The sequence below is a fragment of the Haemorhous mexicanus genome, chromosome 13 (assembly GCF_027477595.1).
Source record: "Haemorhous mexicanus isolate bHaeMex1 chromosome 13, bHaeMex1.pri, whole genome shotgun sequence".
In the NCBI taxonomy this organism is placed as follows: domain Eukaryota; kingdom Metazoa; phylum Chordata; class Aves; order Passeriformes; family Fringillidae; genus Haemorhous; species Haemorhous mexicanus.
This window is the reverse complement of record NC_082353.1, coordinates 10,000,389-10,021,813: the sequence shown is the minus strand read 5'-3', so window position 1 is coordinate 10,021,813 and position 21,425 is coordinate 10,000,389. Positions and strand designations below refer to the sequence as shown.

General features: G+C 36.9%; 1 protein-coding gene across 1 annotated transcript in view; it reads right to left on the bottom strand.

Moving 5' to 3' along the window:
- Window positions 1–571: 571 nt before the first annotated feature.
- Window positions 572–21,425, bottom strand: part of WDR72 (WD repeat domain 72) — a 91,977-nt gene continuing 71,123 nt past the window's right edge. The window contains exons 18-19 of the mRNA XM_059857964.1: window positions 6,583–6,681; window positions 572–819 (exon numbers count right to left, since the gene is read on the bottom strand). Coding sequence (XP_059713947.1) covers window positions 764–819; window positions 6,583–6,681 — 155 coding nt within the window. The 3' untranslated portion in view covers window positions 572–763. The remainder of the gene's footprint in view (window positions 820–6,582; window positions 6,682–21,425) is intronic.

Below are 21,425 nucleotides of genomic sequence, written 5' to 3'. Positions count from 1 at the left end.
CAAATTGATATTCAATGAAGTACATAATTTCAGAAGAGGACCCCAATGGGCTTCTCCAGTTCCATACTGGTACTACATTTCTACAGATGATGGCAATGGCAGTATTTAGAAAAAAGGAAAATTTACATCCTAGACATGATCAGATTTTTTATCAATTTCCCATCCTCTCAGAATGGAAAATTGATAACAAATGCACACAATAATAACAACTGAAATTGAAAACAAGTGCACAGAATACTCTTTGATTTTTAGTTAGTTCTAAATATTCCAAGTTTAATTCAAACTGTGATTTTCAATTTTCAATAAAAAAAAATTTTCTAATTATTTGAAATGCATTTGGTTTTGCTCAGTATTCAAATGCTACTGATAGGAAAAGTCATAAGGAAAGAGAGAGAAAAATTTAAATTTTATGTATGTAAAACAGTACTAAAATTGATATGATCGTTTAATGGCAATCAAAGCTCTAAAGATCATTACATAAACAAGTGAATGATATCAAAAAATGAAAAGTTGATATTTTCTATATTAAAATGACTCAAATTTAGTTGAATATATGTAAATCTATTAGCAATGGAAGTGTGAATTGAAGGCAGTAAGTCAGCCAAAAGAAGCTGATCTTATGGAAGGTGTTTCTTCTGAAAATGAATTGTTACAGGTACCATAATAGATACAAAAAGCCATTTCATGTCCACCACACCATATATGTCCTATTTCTTGGCTGTCCTTCTACATCTTCCAGTTCTTCTGTCTGAGTGTTTTTTTTCTAACACACCTTACAGGAGCAGACCTTAGATATCCAGGGATGTTGCTTCATGTCATCTGGAAAAGAAATGCATGATTTCTTAATGATTTACAGTTTGAGGCTTAATGATTTTACAAAATATGAGGTAATAGCTGAGACTGTTACTAAAATACATGTTATTTTACAGTCTTTTTATAGAGTAACAAACTCTATGATTTTTGTAATGGAATAAAAACTTTCAACACCCTCATATTAGCATTAAAAGGTGCAGAAATCTACCTCCAGAAGACTGTTCACATTATATCTCATATACCACAGGAAGCAATATGGAACCTGAAACAGCTCAAGAGAATGTATGGCATTCCTCAAAACTCTTCTCTTGCACAGACTTCTGCTTCTTCCTTTCCTTTTAAAGGAAAGTGCTCCAGTAGATCAGCAGAAAGACAAGTTCTATTTTGAATTAATAGGGTTTTATGTTTCCTCTGAAAAAATATTTGTCATATTATATATATTTTCTCTTAGCAGAAGTAATCCTACAATAGCTGTAAACAGAAGTAATGTTATATTTTAATCCTGTCAAGGTATTTTAGAATTCCACAGAAAAGCTTTTAATCACCAATTTTGACCTTCATAATTTCTTTTAATTTGAGGTACGGTAATATTTGCCACCTGAATTTTAAATATTACTTGTTATAGAAACACTGCTTAAACAGGTACCACCACACCTTTCATGACTATATGAACACTGAGAAAGTAGCACACATTATTTTATTCCCATCTAATGAATATCTTGTAAATTCATCATATTATCTGTGACCTTTCTATCTGTATCATAGACACAGAGACATAGGCATTTTCTAGATTACTATTATGCAGTCTTCTAAGTCTGCAGTTTAATTTGCTATTAAAAAAACAAAACTGAAAGCAAACAAAAATAATCACAAATCAAACCAAAACATATGAGTCATGATTCTAGTAACCCAGAACACTGATAGGATATGACACTACATCTACAGTAAAATGGTGATGAATTCATCCATGCCTACACTGGAAATTCCAGAGCTTCTTTCTGGAATAACTCCTGGGCACTGACATTTTATACACAATCCCTGAGCCAGCAGTGCCTGTGACCAGTGGGCTGCCCCTACATTGCATCTTCCTCCTGCTCCAGCATCCTCACCAGCAGCAGCCTCCAGCACCACATTCCCAGGTCAGTCCTCATTTACTGCCTCCTGCTTTTCATGAACATGCAAACACAGAAAATCATGACTTTCTAGGGTGTTTTGTACCTGGAAATTTACTGAATATTTACTTCTACATTCTGCCTGTGTTCTGATCAACAGCCATAAAGGTGACACAATGCTGATTTTAAAAATAGTCTTCAGTGGATGGAACTTGGAGCTGGTACATGAATTTTTGATGCAGTAATTATAACTCCCCTGATAAGATAGTCACACTTTTAGTGCTATATTTTTAAGCACAGTGTGGCTAATAATACATTTTTATTTCTATGTGCTGCAGTTCTGCCTCTCACACACTATTTCAGGGACAGTCAGAGACCTTTCCCATTTCTGTGCCAAGGTCTCTAAACAGGACAAGCAATTAAGCAAGACTGTGAAAACTGCTTGGATTTTCCCTATTATCTGTTATGCACCCAGAATTACATTCTGTCCTGAAAAGTGAAAAACTGAAGAGAGAAAATTTAATATGTGCAATGGTTTTGGAATGAAGGGATGAGAGAGATCATGAGCAGAAGGGACCAGGCAGAGACTGTCTGATAATAAAGGCCATAAGCATACATGGGTTTTACCATTTACATGGTTTCTATCCAAAAGATGGAAAACACTATACTTTCCATCTACAGCTTCCAATTCAATCTTCCATTAGTGAGGCTCATTTTCCCTCTATTACCAAGTGAAGTAATAGTTTATTTCCTACTCTACTGCAATGTGTCTTTTGGGGAAAATAAGAGGGAAGAGGCATCTGTGCCTACATGGTTTCTTGTGACTTCAGCTCAAAACTATTCCTTCTTCCCACAGGAGCTGCACTTGCAGAGCTGTCCTTACTGGGACTGCCCCACATATGAAAGCTAAGACACCTCAAGCTGTGTTTAGTCCTGCTACAATCCTCTTAGACTTTGACTAACAAAATTGAGAGCATTTTCAAGCCCCTCAGGAACCATTTTAAGCAACTCCCTTTGGACAAGATGATCTGCATCTGAGGTGTAAATTTTCCACCAGTGTTTGTACAAGAAAATTCAGGTGAATAGCTAAGACCCAGAAGTCTAACTAACAAATCCATGGACATTCACTTTCAGCTTATTTTTCCTTAAATGTGGAAATTTTTTATCATAAAATGGAAAAATGCTGGGAATATTTTTTTAAAGAAAGAAGCACTTTAAGGGATAGTGAATTCTTTAGGGGAGATTGATTTGACTAAAAGTCAAGTTCTACAGAAAACTGTTGCAATTCTTATCTGATTATTACTTTCAAGGCCAGAGCAGAGACAAATTTGAAAAGCCAAGGCTTTGCATGTCAAACAGGAGTACTCCTCAGCATGTGGGGAAAAATGGCAGTGATAAACCTACTATTAGGCATCTGGGAGAGAAGCCCAGCATCTCCTCTGTGTGGGGCCTAAAATAGACAGGAGCCACTATCACAGATAATGGCAGCCTGTAGCCACACGAAGGGAGAAACTAAAATCCATTTCACTTAGACAAGAAACTGCAGTCTGATATTTACCTGTGTCCATCACTTGTGAAAAGTGTTTACTGTAAATTATCCAAGAGAAAAGTGCAGGTTGAGGGGTTTCATTACCTATCTGAGAGTAGTTCAGATCACACATTAAACACAAGAAATCACAGGTAAATCTTGGATTGGTGTCTTGGGTAGTCAAATGGATTCCTGCTATTCATCTGAGTATCTGCCTCCCACAATTGCTGGAGGCCAATGCGCAGAGCAGTGAAAACATGTGCAGACAAGGAAAATGTGAAAGTAAAACAAACAGAGCAAGCTTCATGTGATTTTTGAAAACAAAGATCACTTTGAAAATAAAGCTCATTCTAATGCCAAGGAAAGAGACTGCACCTTTCACCACCAAAAACCACAATGTACAGATAGATGTATTAATGGTTGCTCTCCAGCCTTCCTGAATCTGGTAGAAGTAGCAATAAAGAGCCCTTCATAGCAATAGTTGGAATTCCTTCCAGGTATATTGTCATTTTTTCACCTTTTCCTCATCAGAAGAGATGACAAAATAATATATTTCTTAACATCACTTTTGCACTTATGACATCGTGTAAGCGAAGCACAAGAGACTCTTTATAGATTTATAATAAAAACTTGTAAATTTGTAAGTTTGCCCAGACTTTGAATATGTGTGAGAGAGATTCTTAAGTCACAGGTTTCACCAAACAAAATGCTGACCTCCCAAGCACTCTCAGGTTCCTTGATTCAAAGTTAAAGCACCTGAGAAAATCATAGCCAACTGAATGTCATATTATTGTTTCAATGTTTGCTACTAAAAGTAAATGGTAAGCTTTAAGTAAATGTATTGTGTTACCAAATCTTTCCTTTCAAACAAGCACTTCTGTCAGAAGTGTCTTAATTTCTTATCACAGAATTTCATCCGCACAAGGAGCAATAAATAATTCATGTTCCTAGCTCTTTGTTGTGTGTCCCTGAACTGCACAGAGCTGGAAGGCTGACAGCTGTGTCAGGACAAGCACCAAAGATCTGACATGACAAGTGACTAACAAGTTTCTTTCAGTCTATAGTGAAAGAAGACAATGGCATAAAGTGCAAAAACGAAATCCTGAAACAAAATGAAACTGTTTCTTTCTCTTTACCTAAGTGTTTGCTATGAGCTTATTTCCGACCCATAACCTCTGGTCATTTTATAGTACTGCCCAACCCCCTTTACTCCTCACATTCGCCTGGCCATTTACGCCTGTCCACGGATCAATATGAGCAATTCTTGGAGAAATACAATGTCTCCATGACAACCAAGCCACAAATTCTCAGTGGAAAGCAGTGAGACCAGTAGTGAAATCTCCTGAGGTTTTCAGACCTATAAGACAAGATGTCTTAAAATGCAGGAATGGACAGAAACAAAAGCCAGAGTAATTCATTGTTTATTACTAGTTTAATGATGTCAGATGGACCGATTGGAACTCAGTTTTTAAGTTTGGATGCTTTATCAACATGTATTTTTGCCAGTCAATATTCTCCTCCTGAAAGGCTATTATTCTTTCCATTACTTCATATAGATATGCAGAGTGAGGAATTGAATATGTAAGTTCCCATCCAAAAAGGTACACTTTACCAGAGAGAATTAATTTAAGGTTAAAATTAGTGTTATCTTTAAGGTACATTAATTCTCCCCTGAACACTGTAGTGCCACCTTCCTTTAATCCTTTCTCACTTCAAAACTGATCAAATCTTGGACAATCCATACTTCGGCCCATAATTGTTGTTGAAGTGTTGTACAGTGTGGTTTCTTAAGGAGATACTAAACATCACAGATTCTCAAACTTGGCTCCTTTCTGAGTAGATTACCTATTTCTTTCTAAATCTCATGCTGGTTTCTGCTGGACAACATTGAGTCCAAGTCTATGTGGTTTTAAAATGAATAGAGATTTACAATTCATTGGTTTCAATAATTGTAACATACACTGGTGTTCATTTCTCTGGAAAAGATGAAAAGGGAATGCAGTTCAAATCAGGTATATGACAGTAGTTGAACTCCCAAGGAATCTTCGAAGAGTGGAGTGTGCTGAAATATAATCCCCCAGACATGGGTCCTATCCGGGTTCTGAGATGACTTAGGGGACCTGACATGGATTTCAGACTGCACCCTTTGACTGAAAATTAAATCTCAGCAGTGTTCCTTGGGGAAGGATCAGGGGACTGTTGGCAGCTGCCCCCTGTCAGCACAGGCTGCAAGATTTGGAAATCTCTTAACTAAGCTGACAGGCCGCAGAGACGATGAATCAAAAATATGATACACGGATCAGCACACAAAGATGCAGGAGGGTACAGAGAAACCAGATAAAACAGGAAGGAAAATACCAAGTGAAGAAAGATGTTTAACTCTTTCACTAATAAGGACTGTGTGCAGGTTATGTGTCTGCTGTATATGGGTCAAGCTCACAGTTTGCTTAAAAGATCTTGGTATTTAGTCACACAGAATGTTTTTAATCAGCTGTGACTCGATACAATTTATATTTAATTGTTTCCTTTTGGGATTCATTTAATAAATTTCGTAGATGTTCCATAACGAGAAAGATAATGAAACTACATGAAGATAAATCTTTCGGTTACCAAAAAGGATGCACTTTATGGATGTTCCTGTATTTAGCTGAATCAATGTTAAGAGTCATTAAAATGAAATAATGATTGTGAGCTGATTTAAAGGAAAGAATCAAGCTATTTAATGCCACCAATTTGCTTTCCTCCAGAGATTCGGTGTTTGAGTGTCCACTGCTGCATTCAGCTGCAGTATATACAGTACTTCTAATTTTTCATAATCTCACGCTACCTTCAAAGGGTCAGACATTGTACATATATTAAGTAAGAAGTGTAGTCCAAAAGTAATTATAATGAACTAGTAGTGTCAGCTTTCTTTTTGGTCATAAAGCCTTTATCCTTTTTCAGACCTGAACTCCTGATGAAAGAGGAAAGGATAACAGCTCCACACTGTGACCCCTGGAGGTGACCATTAATTTGACATTGCAGCTGCTAAAAAGGAAACAGCATTACAATCTGCTTTTTTTTACAGCCCCAAAAGCTCTGTCAGATTTATCACTTGATACTTGGTGGTTGTCTTTAAATGCCTCTCACCTGGACTCTCAGACTCTTCCAAGACACATCTGTCAGACGTATCCTCCACATCTTGGAAGTTTGCCGACTTGGAGCTCTTGTCATGCTTCACCACACTGACTGGACCAATAAGAATAAAACACAGGGAGAAATATAATGTATGCAGAAATCAACACTTCCTGGTTTTCTGCAGAGCCTTCAATGCTGAAGACATAATTTGTAAACACAAATAATAGATTGAAAAAAAACCCCAGAAACACAAACTACTTATATGCAACCATCGGACAGCTGAAAAATCTGGAGACAAGAATGTGTGCAGGCTGAAGTTTGAGGCATCAGGTTAAATGAGGTCCCTTTGAAGCAGTAAACCAGTTTTTTCTTACAGAATCCTAAAATAATAAAATTATTACAAAGTCAAAAAAAATGCTTGTCTGTTTCACCAAAGAAGCCAGTAAACATAAAAGATCAATCAATCAGATGGTTTTGTAATTACTGGAGTCATTCAACAGGGAGAGAAATGGTGTATATTTTAAAATGAAAATATGTTGTATATAACAAGCTGGAATGTGTAAAAAAACTACTCATAATTCTAAAACACAGTGAAACCCAGACTGAGTTGCAGTTTAAGGCTTACCAAATTTGGTTAAATGTTTTACTTAATTGCTAAAAACATTTCCATTTCTGAGCATACAAATATTTTCAGGGAAACAATTACCAGTCCATATATGACTTTTTAATTCACTTGGCTTTTGAACAAATCCCACATAACTTTTCTTGAGGAGAAGAGAGGTGCTTCCCACGTTCAAGTCCATTTCCCTCACTTCTCCTTAATATCTCTACATGGAACAACAAATACAGCTTGAAGTTGAAGCACAATTAAAAGTAGTATAATATAGAATAATAGCACAGTAAAGACTAGATCTCGATTTTTCTGTCCTGTTAAAACTCTTAGCTGATCCTATTTCCTAAGATAAGAGCAGTGGCTAGAAAACACTTCTTTTTTTTTTTTTTTTTGTAATATCTAGAAAACTAAGCAAAGTTCCAAACTTCTGGGGGATGGGGATACCAATGGCTATGCACAATCTCCATGTTCTTCTGTCTTCTTTTCAAAAGAGGAATTCCTTCCCTTATAAATTTTGATAGTTTTTTTTTTAGACCAAATGAATATTTGCTGAAGGATTATGTAATTTGAACACCTATTTAAATTTTCCAGGATTATGAGTGAATCAACATGGCCTCAGGGCAGTATGCAGACATGAGGAACTCAAAAGACACATATTCCACTTCAGTGCTCTGTGCTTTCCATGGGTTTGCAGCTATTGATCCCAGGTCACGAAAAGGTTCCATCATTCTTGACTCTTGCAACTACACAGAGTCAGTTTGAAGCAATCAGGGCTTCAATACTATTGTGGAATTAGAACATTGAAAATGTAATATTAAAACATAATATATAATAAAACCTATGATAGTGATACCATGCATTTCACCTGAAAAAAATCAAAAAACCAGTAAATTTTGCTGAAAAGGTTTGCCTTGGATAGCAACAAATCAGGATGTAAAACCCTGCCCAGGTAAAGCATGAAGTGTTGACATGAAAATCTGCATGGGATGAGTTGACACTGAAGAACAATTACAATAACAAATAACAAATGTTCTTTTTCACACATAAAAACCTATCATACATAAAAGAAGAAATGTCTTTAAAGATATATGTGCTTTTCTCTTTTACCAACATTTAAATAATTTTCAAATACACTAAGCGAATATTCCCCCTTCAAAAGAAAAATTGGAATATACAAGTATTCATATTATATTTAAATTCAAAATAATTTTATGCCAAATTTTTAGAACACTTTTTCTAAAACAGTACTTCATACAGTGGAGTCAGCTGCACTGTGCTGAGTGACAGATTGAGTCATTACAGCTGCATGAATTTAAAAGTCAGAACTACTCTGAAGCAGAACAATAGGAAAATTTCCAACAGAGTACCCTGTGATGAGAGAGAGAAAACAAAAAGTACAGCTATGCCTTTGGAGAGAAAGCAAAAAGATTACAAGACCTGTCTGTTTTGGTCTAATAGTAGTCACCAAAAATTCAGAATCAGCCTTTCAAAATGAATTGTGTATTTTTATCCAGTCAAGAACTCTCATAGTAAACCGAAGAGGGAAGAATTCTACAGCACCAGAATCAGTCCCAGGTAGGAGCTGGCAGAGACTTCCCTTTCTGGAAGTCTGTCCTGAAACTGCCTGCTCAAGTGCTCTGCTCCTTCCCAGGCCATGTCAGTACAAGTCAGATAATTTCAACCGACCAGCTAGATTTTACAACGCAGTACTGAACAGTGTTCTTAGTGAAGATAACAGATTCAGCTGAGAGATAACTCAGAGCATAACAAATAAAATCCAACCAGAAGCAGGTCCATACACAGATGAGGTACCTCACAAGGAAGGTGTGAAATGAACAAGAAAGAAACCAAGACAGGACTCAGCAAGATGCTTGGACAAAGCAGGAACATTTCCAGTTGGTGTATCTGAGTAGATACTGCAGACATTTGAGAGGATGGAGTCATTAAAAGCCAAGAAATACAAAAATAAAAAAAGGAGTAACAGGCAGAGCTGACGGAGCTGAAAAATGCCAAAAAGCATGAAACACTTGAAATAACAGCTGGTCATTAGGAGCCGTATAAAGGGAGTGGAAAGCAGGGGTGGAAAGGGTTTTCAGAGGGACAGAGAGACAGAACTCTGGACCACTTGCGCAAAAACAGCTGGCAAGGAAGGCAGTTTAGCAAGTGTGAGTGAAAGGAGGGAAGTGCTTGTTTCAGAAAACCAGGAGACAGGCTGGACTGGAGTCACTGGTGCAAGTAAGGAAAGTCTCCCTCAGCCCTGTTACCTGCTCAGAAGTACACACACTTCCCTAGGCAAAACCAGGCAAATAAACTTCACAAGACCCTGGTTTATGAAGTTACATAATAAGTGCATGCAGTGAGCAAGAAAGGGACCAAGGCAGAGAGCTTCAGATCTTTCTTTTCTGAAACATCACGTTATATGCTCAACTGGAAAAAAAAAGTTTCTTAAAAATATCATAGAAGAACAAAGGGAATTGAAAAGTTAAAAATAAGGAAAGTACAGTCTGGCCCAAATAAAGAGAGAAAGTAAAAATGGCATTATATAATCAAGGAAAAATAAAAAAAAAATCTCAGCACTAACACCTACATTACTGCATGTTCTCTTAGGGGAATAGAGTTTTATGTACAAATATCAATTGGAGAAAGAGTGTTCTGAATTGCTTATACTGAGAATGCTGATGGAATTTAAGTTATTTAAACATAAACAGTGTCATCTTTATTCAGAAGACACTCTGTCTTACTTTGGGTTTAAATGGACCTTAAAATTACTTTTGCTTCCCTCTGAAAGGTAATCTCTGTAGTCAAAGTGACATAAATATAGTATAAATGAGCCCCAAATCTACGAGTCCTAAGCAAGTTAAAAACTATTTCTGATATTATAACTCCAATAATGTTTTATTTCTATTCAGTGCAGTGTCATTTTCATTGTTACATGGACAGTAGAGATTACCTTTGTTAGCATGGAAATAAGGTAAAAAGCACATATTTCATTGCAGCAAACGACCTTGAACTTAGCATATAAAGATGACATAAATCTTCATTGCACAGGATCAATCTTGAGAATTGTAGTATTTTTTCTGATGCTTCTTATTGAGCTCTTAGGATTTGTTTACTGAACTTGATACCCATTTTCTTACATTATTGAAACAGAAAAACTCATTAATATAGATATGGGATTTAGAATAGTAAAGCAATGTCGTAAGATAGTAGCATTTAATGAAACATTTATGTATCTAGTTTCAAAATACTTAAAACAATTCCACTCAATAAAAGCAAATAATTTCCAAAAAGATACGTTTTGGTGATCAGTCTTTAAAGAACAGCCTTTGAACAAACTGTTGAAGCTGCTCTTTGTGAACATAGCCTAATCATAAAATACAGCAACAATTCACCATGGTCATTTATTTCTACACTTTTGGTTGAAACTCTGAAAAGCTTTGTTCCACTCTGTAAATATCCTACACTAAAGTTTAAAAAACATGCTCTGCATACCAATTTTTGGAGGGCAGACACACTGGAGAAAGAAGTTTGCATAACTCAGGCAAATAAAACATTTAGCATTTTCTGACAAGATGCCTGTGTTATTGATAAGGTGTATTAGTGACTTAAAGACAGTCTGTCTGCAGGGAAAACAAGAAATTATTTGTCATTCAAAATGACTGGATAGGGCAACAAAAATTATTTTTCATTCAAAGATGTTGGGCAAGAGAGGATTCAGGTGATAAATATATTTGAGGGTTCAATATGGAATACAAAGCAACTAGAATCTAAATAAATCTGCACGGAAAAAAAACTACAAAGGAAAAAAAATGGTGGGTTTTTTTTATTTTTGCAAATGGATAAAACAATTGTGCGGCAATGTCACTCCTGAGCTCTTTGGCTTCTAAAGGCACTTACTGTATTATACCTAAGAAGCTTCATGGAGCAATAAATGCCTTGAGTACTATTTTAAAAGCACACTTCATAGATATCATAAAATTATAATGAAAAGTTTAAGAACAGCCATATTTGCTGAGACTAAAAATTATCAGTTTAAGTCTCCAACAACCATAAAAAATACTTTATCAGAAATTTCTCCTAAAGTCCAATCTGAAACTCAAGGAATTACAAAGAATTTTTTCCACTCCTGCAATAACTCACAGTAGATATCTGTTTCACAAATTTCTTCAGTTTTTCCTTAAATGTGGAATTTTTGCATCCTTTACATCCTGCACCCTAAATCACTCTGACATGGCAAACTCCAAAGTTTTCTCACACAGGAAAGCACCTCATTTTGTCTGTCTGCCTATTCCCTGTTGGTTTAATGTGCAACTTCTTGTTTGAGAAAGGGCACAGGTATGAGCCCAGCACACTTTCACCCATAGCCCCTGTGGCTGAAATCCTTCGTTTTCTCTCTTTTTCCAGACTGATGGCTCCTAGTCTACTTTGCTTTCCCCATGTATTTCCAGCCAAACTAAAAGGGCAAGATTATTTCACAAATACCACAAGAAAAGCAGAACACATTCATGAGCTGCCAAGAGAACTATCAGCAGAAGCTCTGCAGTCCCAGAGACACAGGAGGAGCGGCAGACACGGAGGTGGCACCACATAGATGGAGCTCCCAGCCCGCCCAGCAGGTCCCCGCAGGCAGGAGTCTGCCTGGGTGGGGCTGGGCCCCTGGTGGCACCAGTGCTGAGCACAGCTCAAGGATCACTCACAGGTTTGCCAGGGGTCACTCCCTGGTGTGGTGCTTGCCTTTGTTGCCACACCAGGAATGCTGTTGACTCATGCTCAGCTTGTGATCCAAATTCTTTCCTGAGAAATTGTTATCTTGCTTTTTCTTCCCCATCCTGTCTCTTTGCAGAAGATTAATCCTACCTCAATCTAGATCCCTGACCTCATCCTTATTGAATTGAACCATATTTTCTCCCTAGGCCACTTCTCAGGCTCTACAAACCAAAAATTCATTTTACTGACAGAAGACATCAGATGCTGGTAATTTCATAAATTTTAGTGTAATTTGAAAAAATATATATAGTTGTCATTTAATTGAGAATGGCTGGTTCTTATCTTCTGATGATTAAATATCACATTGGCCCAGTTTCCATTACATTTTAATAAAAAAAAAAAAAAAAAGACTATATTAACCTAGAGAAACACATTATTATTCTGAAGTGAATGCTACAGTACATGGAAGCTGCAATAAGCCAGTATGGAACCAGCCAAACTGGAAGGTTCTGTAACTTGAATCCGTTACAATGAATGCAGAAGTAGGAGCTGATGGCAGAGCTCAGTTTGCAGAACAACCAACCCACGTGCCTGGGAAGCCTGAGCTGGCTCTTGCACCTCAAAGGTGCCTGCAAACAGAGCTCGTGCCACTCGCCAAGTGAATTGCAACTAAAGAACATTTTGCCTTCTGTATGTGAGAAAGGTTTTAATACATCAAAAAAACCCCCCTCAAAAGTCCATTTTCCACTCTCCCTATGTCTGTGAGGGCAGCATTTCTCCAAACAGAAAAATTGAAATTTTCAGCGATACTTTTCCCAATATACCTTGAAGTTTTATTCACCCAGAGGGACTTCTCAACTTCTCTCAAGTAAAATATAATGGCATGTAACAAATTATGCTCTCAAAGGACATCCCATTTTTGTTTCATTAGTGCAATGAAACATTCACTCAATTTTAAAGCAGTTGTCTTGATCTTAGTTGTGATTTATAGCAGATTCTGTCCATGTATTCTGTGTAGTATATATTATAAAACACCTAACTAGTTAAATTTGTCTCTGTGGGTTCTGCTGCAAGAAATAAAATACTCTCCCATAAAATTCCACACAGCATCTACTGCAGAGCTCTGAAGCACAAGCTTCTGTAAAATGTAGGAGGATTTTAAAACGGAAAATGCAACCCCAAACTGCCTTTTATCAATTTTTCTATTGTTATATACTGTTTCTTCTTCTCAATGTCCTCTCTGGATAGAAAGCCTAAATTTCTCTCTTCTAATTTCCCTAAGTGTGTCATTTAATCAAACATGATGTAAGACTGAATTATTTGATTAACATTGTTTATCCCTATCTCATTTTTTTTTCCAACCAGTAATTGGGAGACAATAGGGAAGAAAAAATGATTACAGAATTAGTAAAGAAAGCCAAAACCTGCTAGTTGCTAGATAATCAGTCTGTTTTTTAATTAAAGTATATAGTGTTTCCTCACCTATCCAAATTTCTAAAAATATCACAGAATAGACTGAGATGGAAGGGACCCACAAGGGCCATCAAGTCCAACTCCTGGCCCTGCACAGCACTATGCTCAAGAATCCCACCCTGTGTCTGACAGCATTATTCAAACTCTTCTTGAGCTGTTTGGTGCTGTGCCTACTTCCCTGGGGAGTCTGTTCCTGTGCCTGCTGGCCACCAACCACCAAGGATGAAGAATGTTTTTCTACAGAAATACAGCAAAACTCCCTCTGGTTTCTGTACTTTAGACCAATAGTGCCGCAGAGCACACAGCGCAGATGTGAATCTGAGCACTGTGTCAGCAGCACCTACAAAACCAACAAAGAAATACTTCCTATTTTTAAAATTGCATACTTGACAGCATTGACATTATTATTTTCATGATAGTAGATTGATTTGGTATTCAAATATAAAATCATTAATCAGGAAGCTTGCAGAGGATTCTAGTTTAGCTCCTTTCTACACAGAAATTCTTGCTATAGATTGCATCAATTTGCTTTTAAAACCAAAACTAAATGAATGTGTGCAGCACAGTTATGACACTGACACATCCTTGTGCATAATAGGAGTGTTACAGCTTTTACAGTTTTCCCATCTCTCGATCAAAGCTGTCCAAATAGCTTAATCCATGGAAAAAAAAATACACAGAGCCTCTTTATTAACCTCTTCTGGCCAGATTATTGTTATTCTTTTGCATTATGGCCTTGGAGATGTATTACTGATAGGGAGGTAAAGCCAACTGCAGCACAGCATGACTCTGCTGAATGGCTGCTGTAGGAAAGTGGAAGTACTTATTTCCAAGACATTTCTGTGATGCTCCCTACTGTTAAAATGTTATCTGACTTTAAAAGATTTTCAGTTCAATTGTAAGCAATAAGTAAACTCAAGCAGTACAGAACTGTATACTGAAGAGTTTCACTAGCTGGTCAAACAGGCATTATTCCAAGAAACTAATGTTGTATAGGACTGCTTCCTGGTGGCTGAGACCTCTGATTGGCAAAAGACAGTGGACTTTTCAGTCAGCAAGCTAGTTACCCATGGATGTGGCTCAAGGCTGACACACAGATTGACTGGTTCACACTAATTTACTTCACACAGATTCCATTTATCTCCTAGAAGATCCCCTGGCAGCAGCTTATAATGGCATATCCTAGGATGCCTGCCTGCATGAGTTTTTAAAGCGGCAGAGCTTGATGAATCTAAGTCCAGAAAACAGTTCACAGATTGAGGACTAGGTGCAATCAAAAAACATCAAGTAGCACAGCTGGGACTTGCTAGCTTGCTTGACTGGTTTGAGCAGCTGAGCATTAACTACGCTTGCTTTCCTGCTGGCAGCCCTGTGTCACTAGGACAAATCGGAGCACTACCCGACAGAGGAGGAGAAAAGAGAGAAGGGAAAAAAAAGAGAAGGGGAAAAAAAGAGAAAGGAAAAAAAAGAGAAGGGGGAAAAAAGAAGAGAGGAGAGGAGAGGAGAGGAGAGGAGAGGAGAGGAGAGGAGAGGAGAGGAGAGGAGAGGAGAGGAGAGGAGAGGAGAGGAGAGGAGAGGAGAGGAGAGGAGAGGAGAGGAGAGGAGAGGAGAGGAGAGGAAAAGGGAAAAAGGAAAAGGATTATTGCATTGCATGGCTACTATTTACAGATGAAGGAATAACTCATTAGAAGATTTAATCTCTTTCCAACCCTGGGATTATTAAAGTAAACAATGCACTATTACAAAACAATGCATGTTTTGAGACTGTAAATTTGGAAAATTTTCTTTTGGTCATTGTGTCAGTTCCTAGTAAAAAGACCTGAATGAAACTAAAGTTGTTCTCATTTCTTTCTTATTGAAAACAAAATATATTCAATGTACAATCAATGTACATTGAAAAATAGTTACCAATATAGTTGATTATTCATTACAGCAATGTGAGCTACATGTCAATGCATTGCCTTGCCCCCATGGAGAACAATAGCCTCAGTAAATGCAAGTTTGTGAGCAGTATTTTTAAAAGGACTAAAAATAAAAGGACTGAAAATACAGTCTTACACTCTAGCTCTCCAAACTCAGATAGAGCCTATTCTAAAAATACTTTTTAGAAAGGAAGTAAAAATTAATATTACCAGAGAAAAACATTTGACAGCAAATGTATTGTGAGGAATCCAAAGCACATTTAGTACTTAGAAGGTTAAAGACTCAGCTGTAGTGCTAGTTGATGAAAAAGTAGGATTAAGGCTTTAGTATGAGTCTTGACATGATCATGTTGTCTGCCTGCTGTCTTAAGCTTTGAAAAACAGCTGGGATCATCCTCTTATAAGCTCCAACTCAAAGATGTTTAAGCAGTTCCAAATCCAATTAAACAGAGGTAAATATAAGAAAGGACCCTACTGAGCCAAATAATCTTATTTTTTTAATGAAAACCAGCATAATTGCAGGTTACACAACTCCTTAATCTCACTTTAAACCTAACAGACTGCTGCCTTACAGTGCACATGGCAAGTCCAGTTAACCCAAGCATTCTGTATTGGTGTGCTTAATTTTTGATCATTATCCTTTATGATGTTACTTGTAATCCTCAAAGCCTATGATTGTGTCCAGATACTTGGCAAGGATTGTACCTGGATATACAGGGATTCCTCTTCTAAGAGTAATGGATTAATTGGATAGCACCGTATGACTAGTAGATGGTTTGCAGTGAAACTGCTGTGCAGTTTTTAATTTGTGAACTCCACTTCCTTCTTCTTCTGTGCCCATCATTTAAACAAATTGTCTTTTTGAACATTAGCAGTGTTGCTGGAGTAGCCTATGTATTCTCACCCCTAAGGTGACAATGGATTAGCAATAACACTGCCCTTTGGAGTGGGCTGCTTACTAAAATCCTCTTCATAAAAATTAATGGAAGATATGGTATTTTTCACAGGGAATTGCATATTCAATTTAAAAGTGGCTATCTTATGAACATGACCCAATCAGAGTATGATTACTTAAAGGCTTAGAGCATTAGACCCTTTATTTTCCATAGAGTAAAAAGATTTTTGAAGTGATCATACTGTACCAAGGTATGTATTTCTTACATTAATATATTTAATACCCTAAAAGCAAAAAACACACATAGGTAATCCTTCTACTTTGTCCTATAAATATGTACAAGGACATTCTCCAAGGATGAAAAGGCAAAATCTCATCAGGGACTACTTCAAATACAAGCTCCTCATGTCGGTAAGAGCAAGAAGGAAATTTAAATGATCAGGAGCGGACTGTTTGCAGTAGTTGTGTTACATTATGCATGATTCTTGGCTGCACAGGATTTAATTAATGATTTCCAGTTACATGGCTAAGATTTGTAATGAATTAGTGTTTAGGGCAGCAAACTAACATCTCAGACCTTAATTTTGTGGTTTTTCCCAAACACCAGTTACTAGTTGCTGTCCCCTTTGTCATTTTGTAGCTGGAAATCAGTTTTGTATATATGGGCAATAATTCTGGGCTCTGTTTCAGAAACATGAGTTTAGATTAATTTCAAGGCAGTTATTCTCCTGATGCAACTTAGAACAAAATTTGGACTTTGCTATTCTCTGAATTAATGAGCAATATCTATTGCTATGTGTAAATATCAGAAAGGTGCTTGTTGAAGTGTCAGGTGATACACAGTTATATTGGTAATGAATGTGGATCATCTACTCCAGTTAGCACAAAGCAGACAGGCCTGGGAAACAGGCTGTCCACTTTAAGAACCACTGGATGTATCTCCAGAAAATGAATATGGCACTCCCTCAAATGAATAGATAAGCAAGAATCTGTTAAGTACTTAAGGGGTAAAAGATGGCTGCTGCCAAACACTGCACCTTCACCTACACTCACCCCTATTCTTCAGGCCATCAGCAAGACCTACCTGTAAATGAACAAAAGAGCCTGGAGCCTCCCATTTCAGACTGGTAATAAAGAGGCAAGACAGACAACACAGGCACTTGTAAGAATCTGGACATCTAAGGAGGTGACTGACAACTGTCTCTGCGCTCCAGAGGCTATGTGAGACCACAAGTGCAAAGAACTAAAAAGCATGGGTCCAAAAAGGGCAGCTGATCTGCCTTGCCAGATAAGACATTGTACAAGATCACATTCTTATTGGAGTTAGGGACCATGGTGGGATAAAGAGCCAAGGAGTAACAAAAGTGTGAGCTTTTCCATGAGCTCTTTGATGCATTCAAGTGTCATGCATATGTGAGGAAGAAATTATCTAGATGGGGAAGTGGCAGGATATTTTAAAATGTCAAACTCACTTCACTTTGCTTAAATAAGGTTGGTCTAATGGAACAGGAAGATGCTGCTCAATGCTGCCAAACTGAAAAGTCTGTAATCAGTTTCCGTATTGCTCACTTTCAAGCCTCCAGAGATAAAAAAAAAAAAAAAAAAAGAAAAAGAGAAGAAGAAGAAGAAAAGTTTTCTTTAGATTCTTTTTTCACTTGTTTTTTAAGTGTTAGCCTTTTTGGGTGTTGAGCCTTTATTCCTCAGGAAGAATAATTTCCATATAGCAATAATTCATACTATCAATTCACCATATGAACTGGGACTTTTGGGAAAGAAACACACAAGATACCATAAGATTTACCATAAAATTATGAGTGTTGGTGAAACTTTACATTCACTGGCTGCATTTATATTACCATAGTAGCCAAATCACTAATTAGAATTTGTTTGTTTTCATTAACGTCTGATCATTACTTAGCTCTGAAAATAAAAATTTCTATTGCTTTTTTATTACACCTTGTTAAAAATATCTGGACTGTCTTTATTTAGGTGTTCTGGAACTTAAGTCTACTAGGGTGTTGTTTATTTGTGCACATATATATTCCAATTCACACATAGAAAAGGTAGAGATACACTGACTATAGGGAAATTATCCAGTTCTCCACAAGAAATTCCATATGGAAGTGTCCTACCAGTCTGCTGCAGATACTACAAATTGTATTGCTGGAATTCTTCTCTTTTACTGGTTGATTTGTTTCTGTTTCTATTTCCTTTCAACGACCAACTTGTCTGCACATTCAGAGGTGAATCAAAGGACAGTCATATATATCCTTATTCATATGGAAGGATAAAAACAAATTTAGTGTTTCAGGATACAAAACTGCCAGTTCAGGAGATCACTGAAGGTTGCACTCCAGCTTGTAAGATGAGTGAAGTGGAAATGCCAAAAGGGCTTCTGCACAAAAAAGGTACAAATGTGCAGCAGGACCTTGACTGCAGTTTCAAAAGCACTGTGCAATGGCTGTAGCATAATTAACAGAAAGCACAGCAGTCTTGTAAAATAAATCACAGAATGCTCACTCCCTTCTTCACCTCTGTGTTGACTAGGTGCACTTTTATAAAAAGCAATAGAGCTGCTCTTGATTTAGCACAATCTGAGTTTGGCCAAGGTGACCGAGATGAAGCAAGCAGTGTAGAAATTCTAATGGATATGTGAAAAGGATTAGAACAGATACTGTAAAAATAAGATAACTTTCCATAAGTACATTCAGAAGAACAGAAGACAAGTTTACTTATAACTGGCACTCAGGAATCTCCTTAATCTTTCCCAAAATAACCCAAGTAAATTCTGAACTTCAAAACAGAGCTTCAGACTTCTTATTCCATTGATTTGAGACTGCACAGCTATTGCACCACAGTGCAACTGCTTTCAATTGTTAATTAAATGCACAGAGCCCACTGAAACTCACAGGCACACCAGTCTTTGCACACCTTTTATCACAAATGACAAATGCAGGTGAGCCTCTAGCCATAAACTGCTCCCACAACCCAAAGCTTTTTCCAAAGGAGAATAGCCTACCTCTGGCAAGACAGCTCCACATTTTTACATTGCTACAGAATTGCAAGAACTCTTGTGGCAGTCTGTGAAAAAATACCTAGAGTGAATGTGGCCTGCTGGACTTCCAGAGGGTGCAAACAGATCTACAGCTGTGTAAGGCATTAGAACCTAGGAGTATTAACTTAGAGACACTATTTTTCCCAGAAAATATGAAAGGCTAAAAACAGATTTAAATAATTCTTACAATGAGAAATAATAAATTCAGTATTAAAAAATAGGGATCAGCAGTATTTACCATACTGTATTATAAAAAACATTACCTCTATCTACCTGACACTTCTAGTTGCATACACAGCTGCCACTTCAGGTTCCATTCCCAGGGAATTACTCATTCAGAGCCAAAGGAAAGTGAAAATGTGGTTTAGAAGAACAAATTACTTGATTTGTTTCAGCTCATGAAGACAGCTACAGAGTGTAAATGAATAGGCAGGGCTCAGTTTCCTTCTTGTCTTATATTTTATTCTAACAATGTCACCTTCTAAAAACCAGATTTTTTTTTGGTTTCTGTGAGACTGCACCCTCTTTTGGATACATATTTCTTTTCTTTACTTTTGATTTTTAGGGAGCTTCACTTACCACTCAAAGACAGTAAAGACAATAGAGGGGTTCTCCTTTCTCTTTGTAAAGACAGGTCAATCTCCGCCCAGTTAAATGTTTATTAAAAGAGGAAGATGAAATTTATTTTTTCATTAATCTGTTAAGTACAGTTTTCTATGTATTTTTCTGCTCACTATATATCTGTAAGCATTACTGTTGAGTTGCTCTTCCCTTTTAACTAGTAGTATTACTTTCTTTCATCCAGCAATTGGATGGCATTCTCCACATTTCTTGAACCTAAATTTTAGAACCCTTGAAGAGTTTTTATGACACTATGAAATCTAAATTCGGTTCCTTCTGTACACAAATCTCCTGCAAATTATCTTTCATGGACATGTAGCATTCACATTATGCATAAGGAAGAATGATGAACGACAGAATGAAAATGCCTTTTTTCACTTTCTAAAGTACACTAAGGTATGTGCCAAAGCATTCCACAAATGTTAAGACAATGTTTGTCAAACAAACTGCAGTGAATATTTATTGCACCACGATTTGTTATGTTTTGTTTTGCATGATAATAAAGGCTAGAGTAGGACCCAGGGTTAACTCCCATATGGCAGCACATGGCCATGTTTCTAGAAGATTCAGAGGGAACACTGAGAACCCTCCACACAGCTCATCTGTACTAAAAATAGGTTACTTGTTTGGGAGCACAGTGTGTAGGTAGATGCAAACAAATCTGATATATTAAATTTCAGAATACCTGCAAGATACAGACATTACTTATGAACAAGAGAAATTCTGCACTTCAAACAGTCACAGGGCTCAATCCTACATTTCATTAATACCTAATGGCTTTAACTTTCAGTTTAAAACAGCCCAACCACAAAAACCCTAAACGTGCCATCGAGACTGTTAGGAGTACAAGACTGTTCTTAAAGCTAAGGAATTTGTTGAAAGAACTACTGCACCCTGTAACGACTCTCCCCACAACAAGCAGACTTTCAGCCTACCATACTTAGAAGAAAACACTTAATTCCAACCAAATGTTATGCACACCTTGACATCTTACTGGTATACATTTTTTCTCTCTTACTAGAAATATCAAAAGAGGAGGGCTGATAACCTTACTGAATACTAATGAGTGACAGAGCTGCATTTACAAAGGTGATTGACTACAGGTATTTGAAACACTAGAAATACAGTATTAGCAACAATTTGAGTATCTACACAAATACAGATGTTCAGGGGTTTTTTAATATAATTTTATCACAGCAATTTTTCTTCATTTATATGCATATTATTGGTCATATTTGAGATAGGTACAAATACTATTATTTAAAGAATTTATTTTACAGCAACATACAAGAAACCATAAACTTATGACAGTATTACTAGAGGAAATCCATTTCTATGAAAGCTGTATATTTGCCATACATTGTTGAAGTATATATTGCATTGATACTTCACTGTGCTTCTAAGCGTTAATATAGGTTATTTGTTTATTACTATGTCAAGGTTATTCATCATATGCAGTGTCAGAAAGCACAAGCTGACATCTCATATTGTCTGCTTCAAGGGCAAGACCAATGTGACCTTTGGCTCCTTCTTTTAAAAAGGATGAAATCATTCCAGAGGGATAATGCT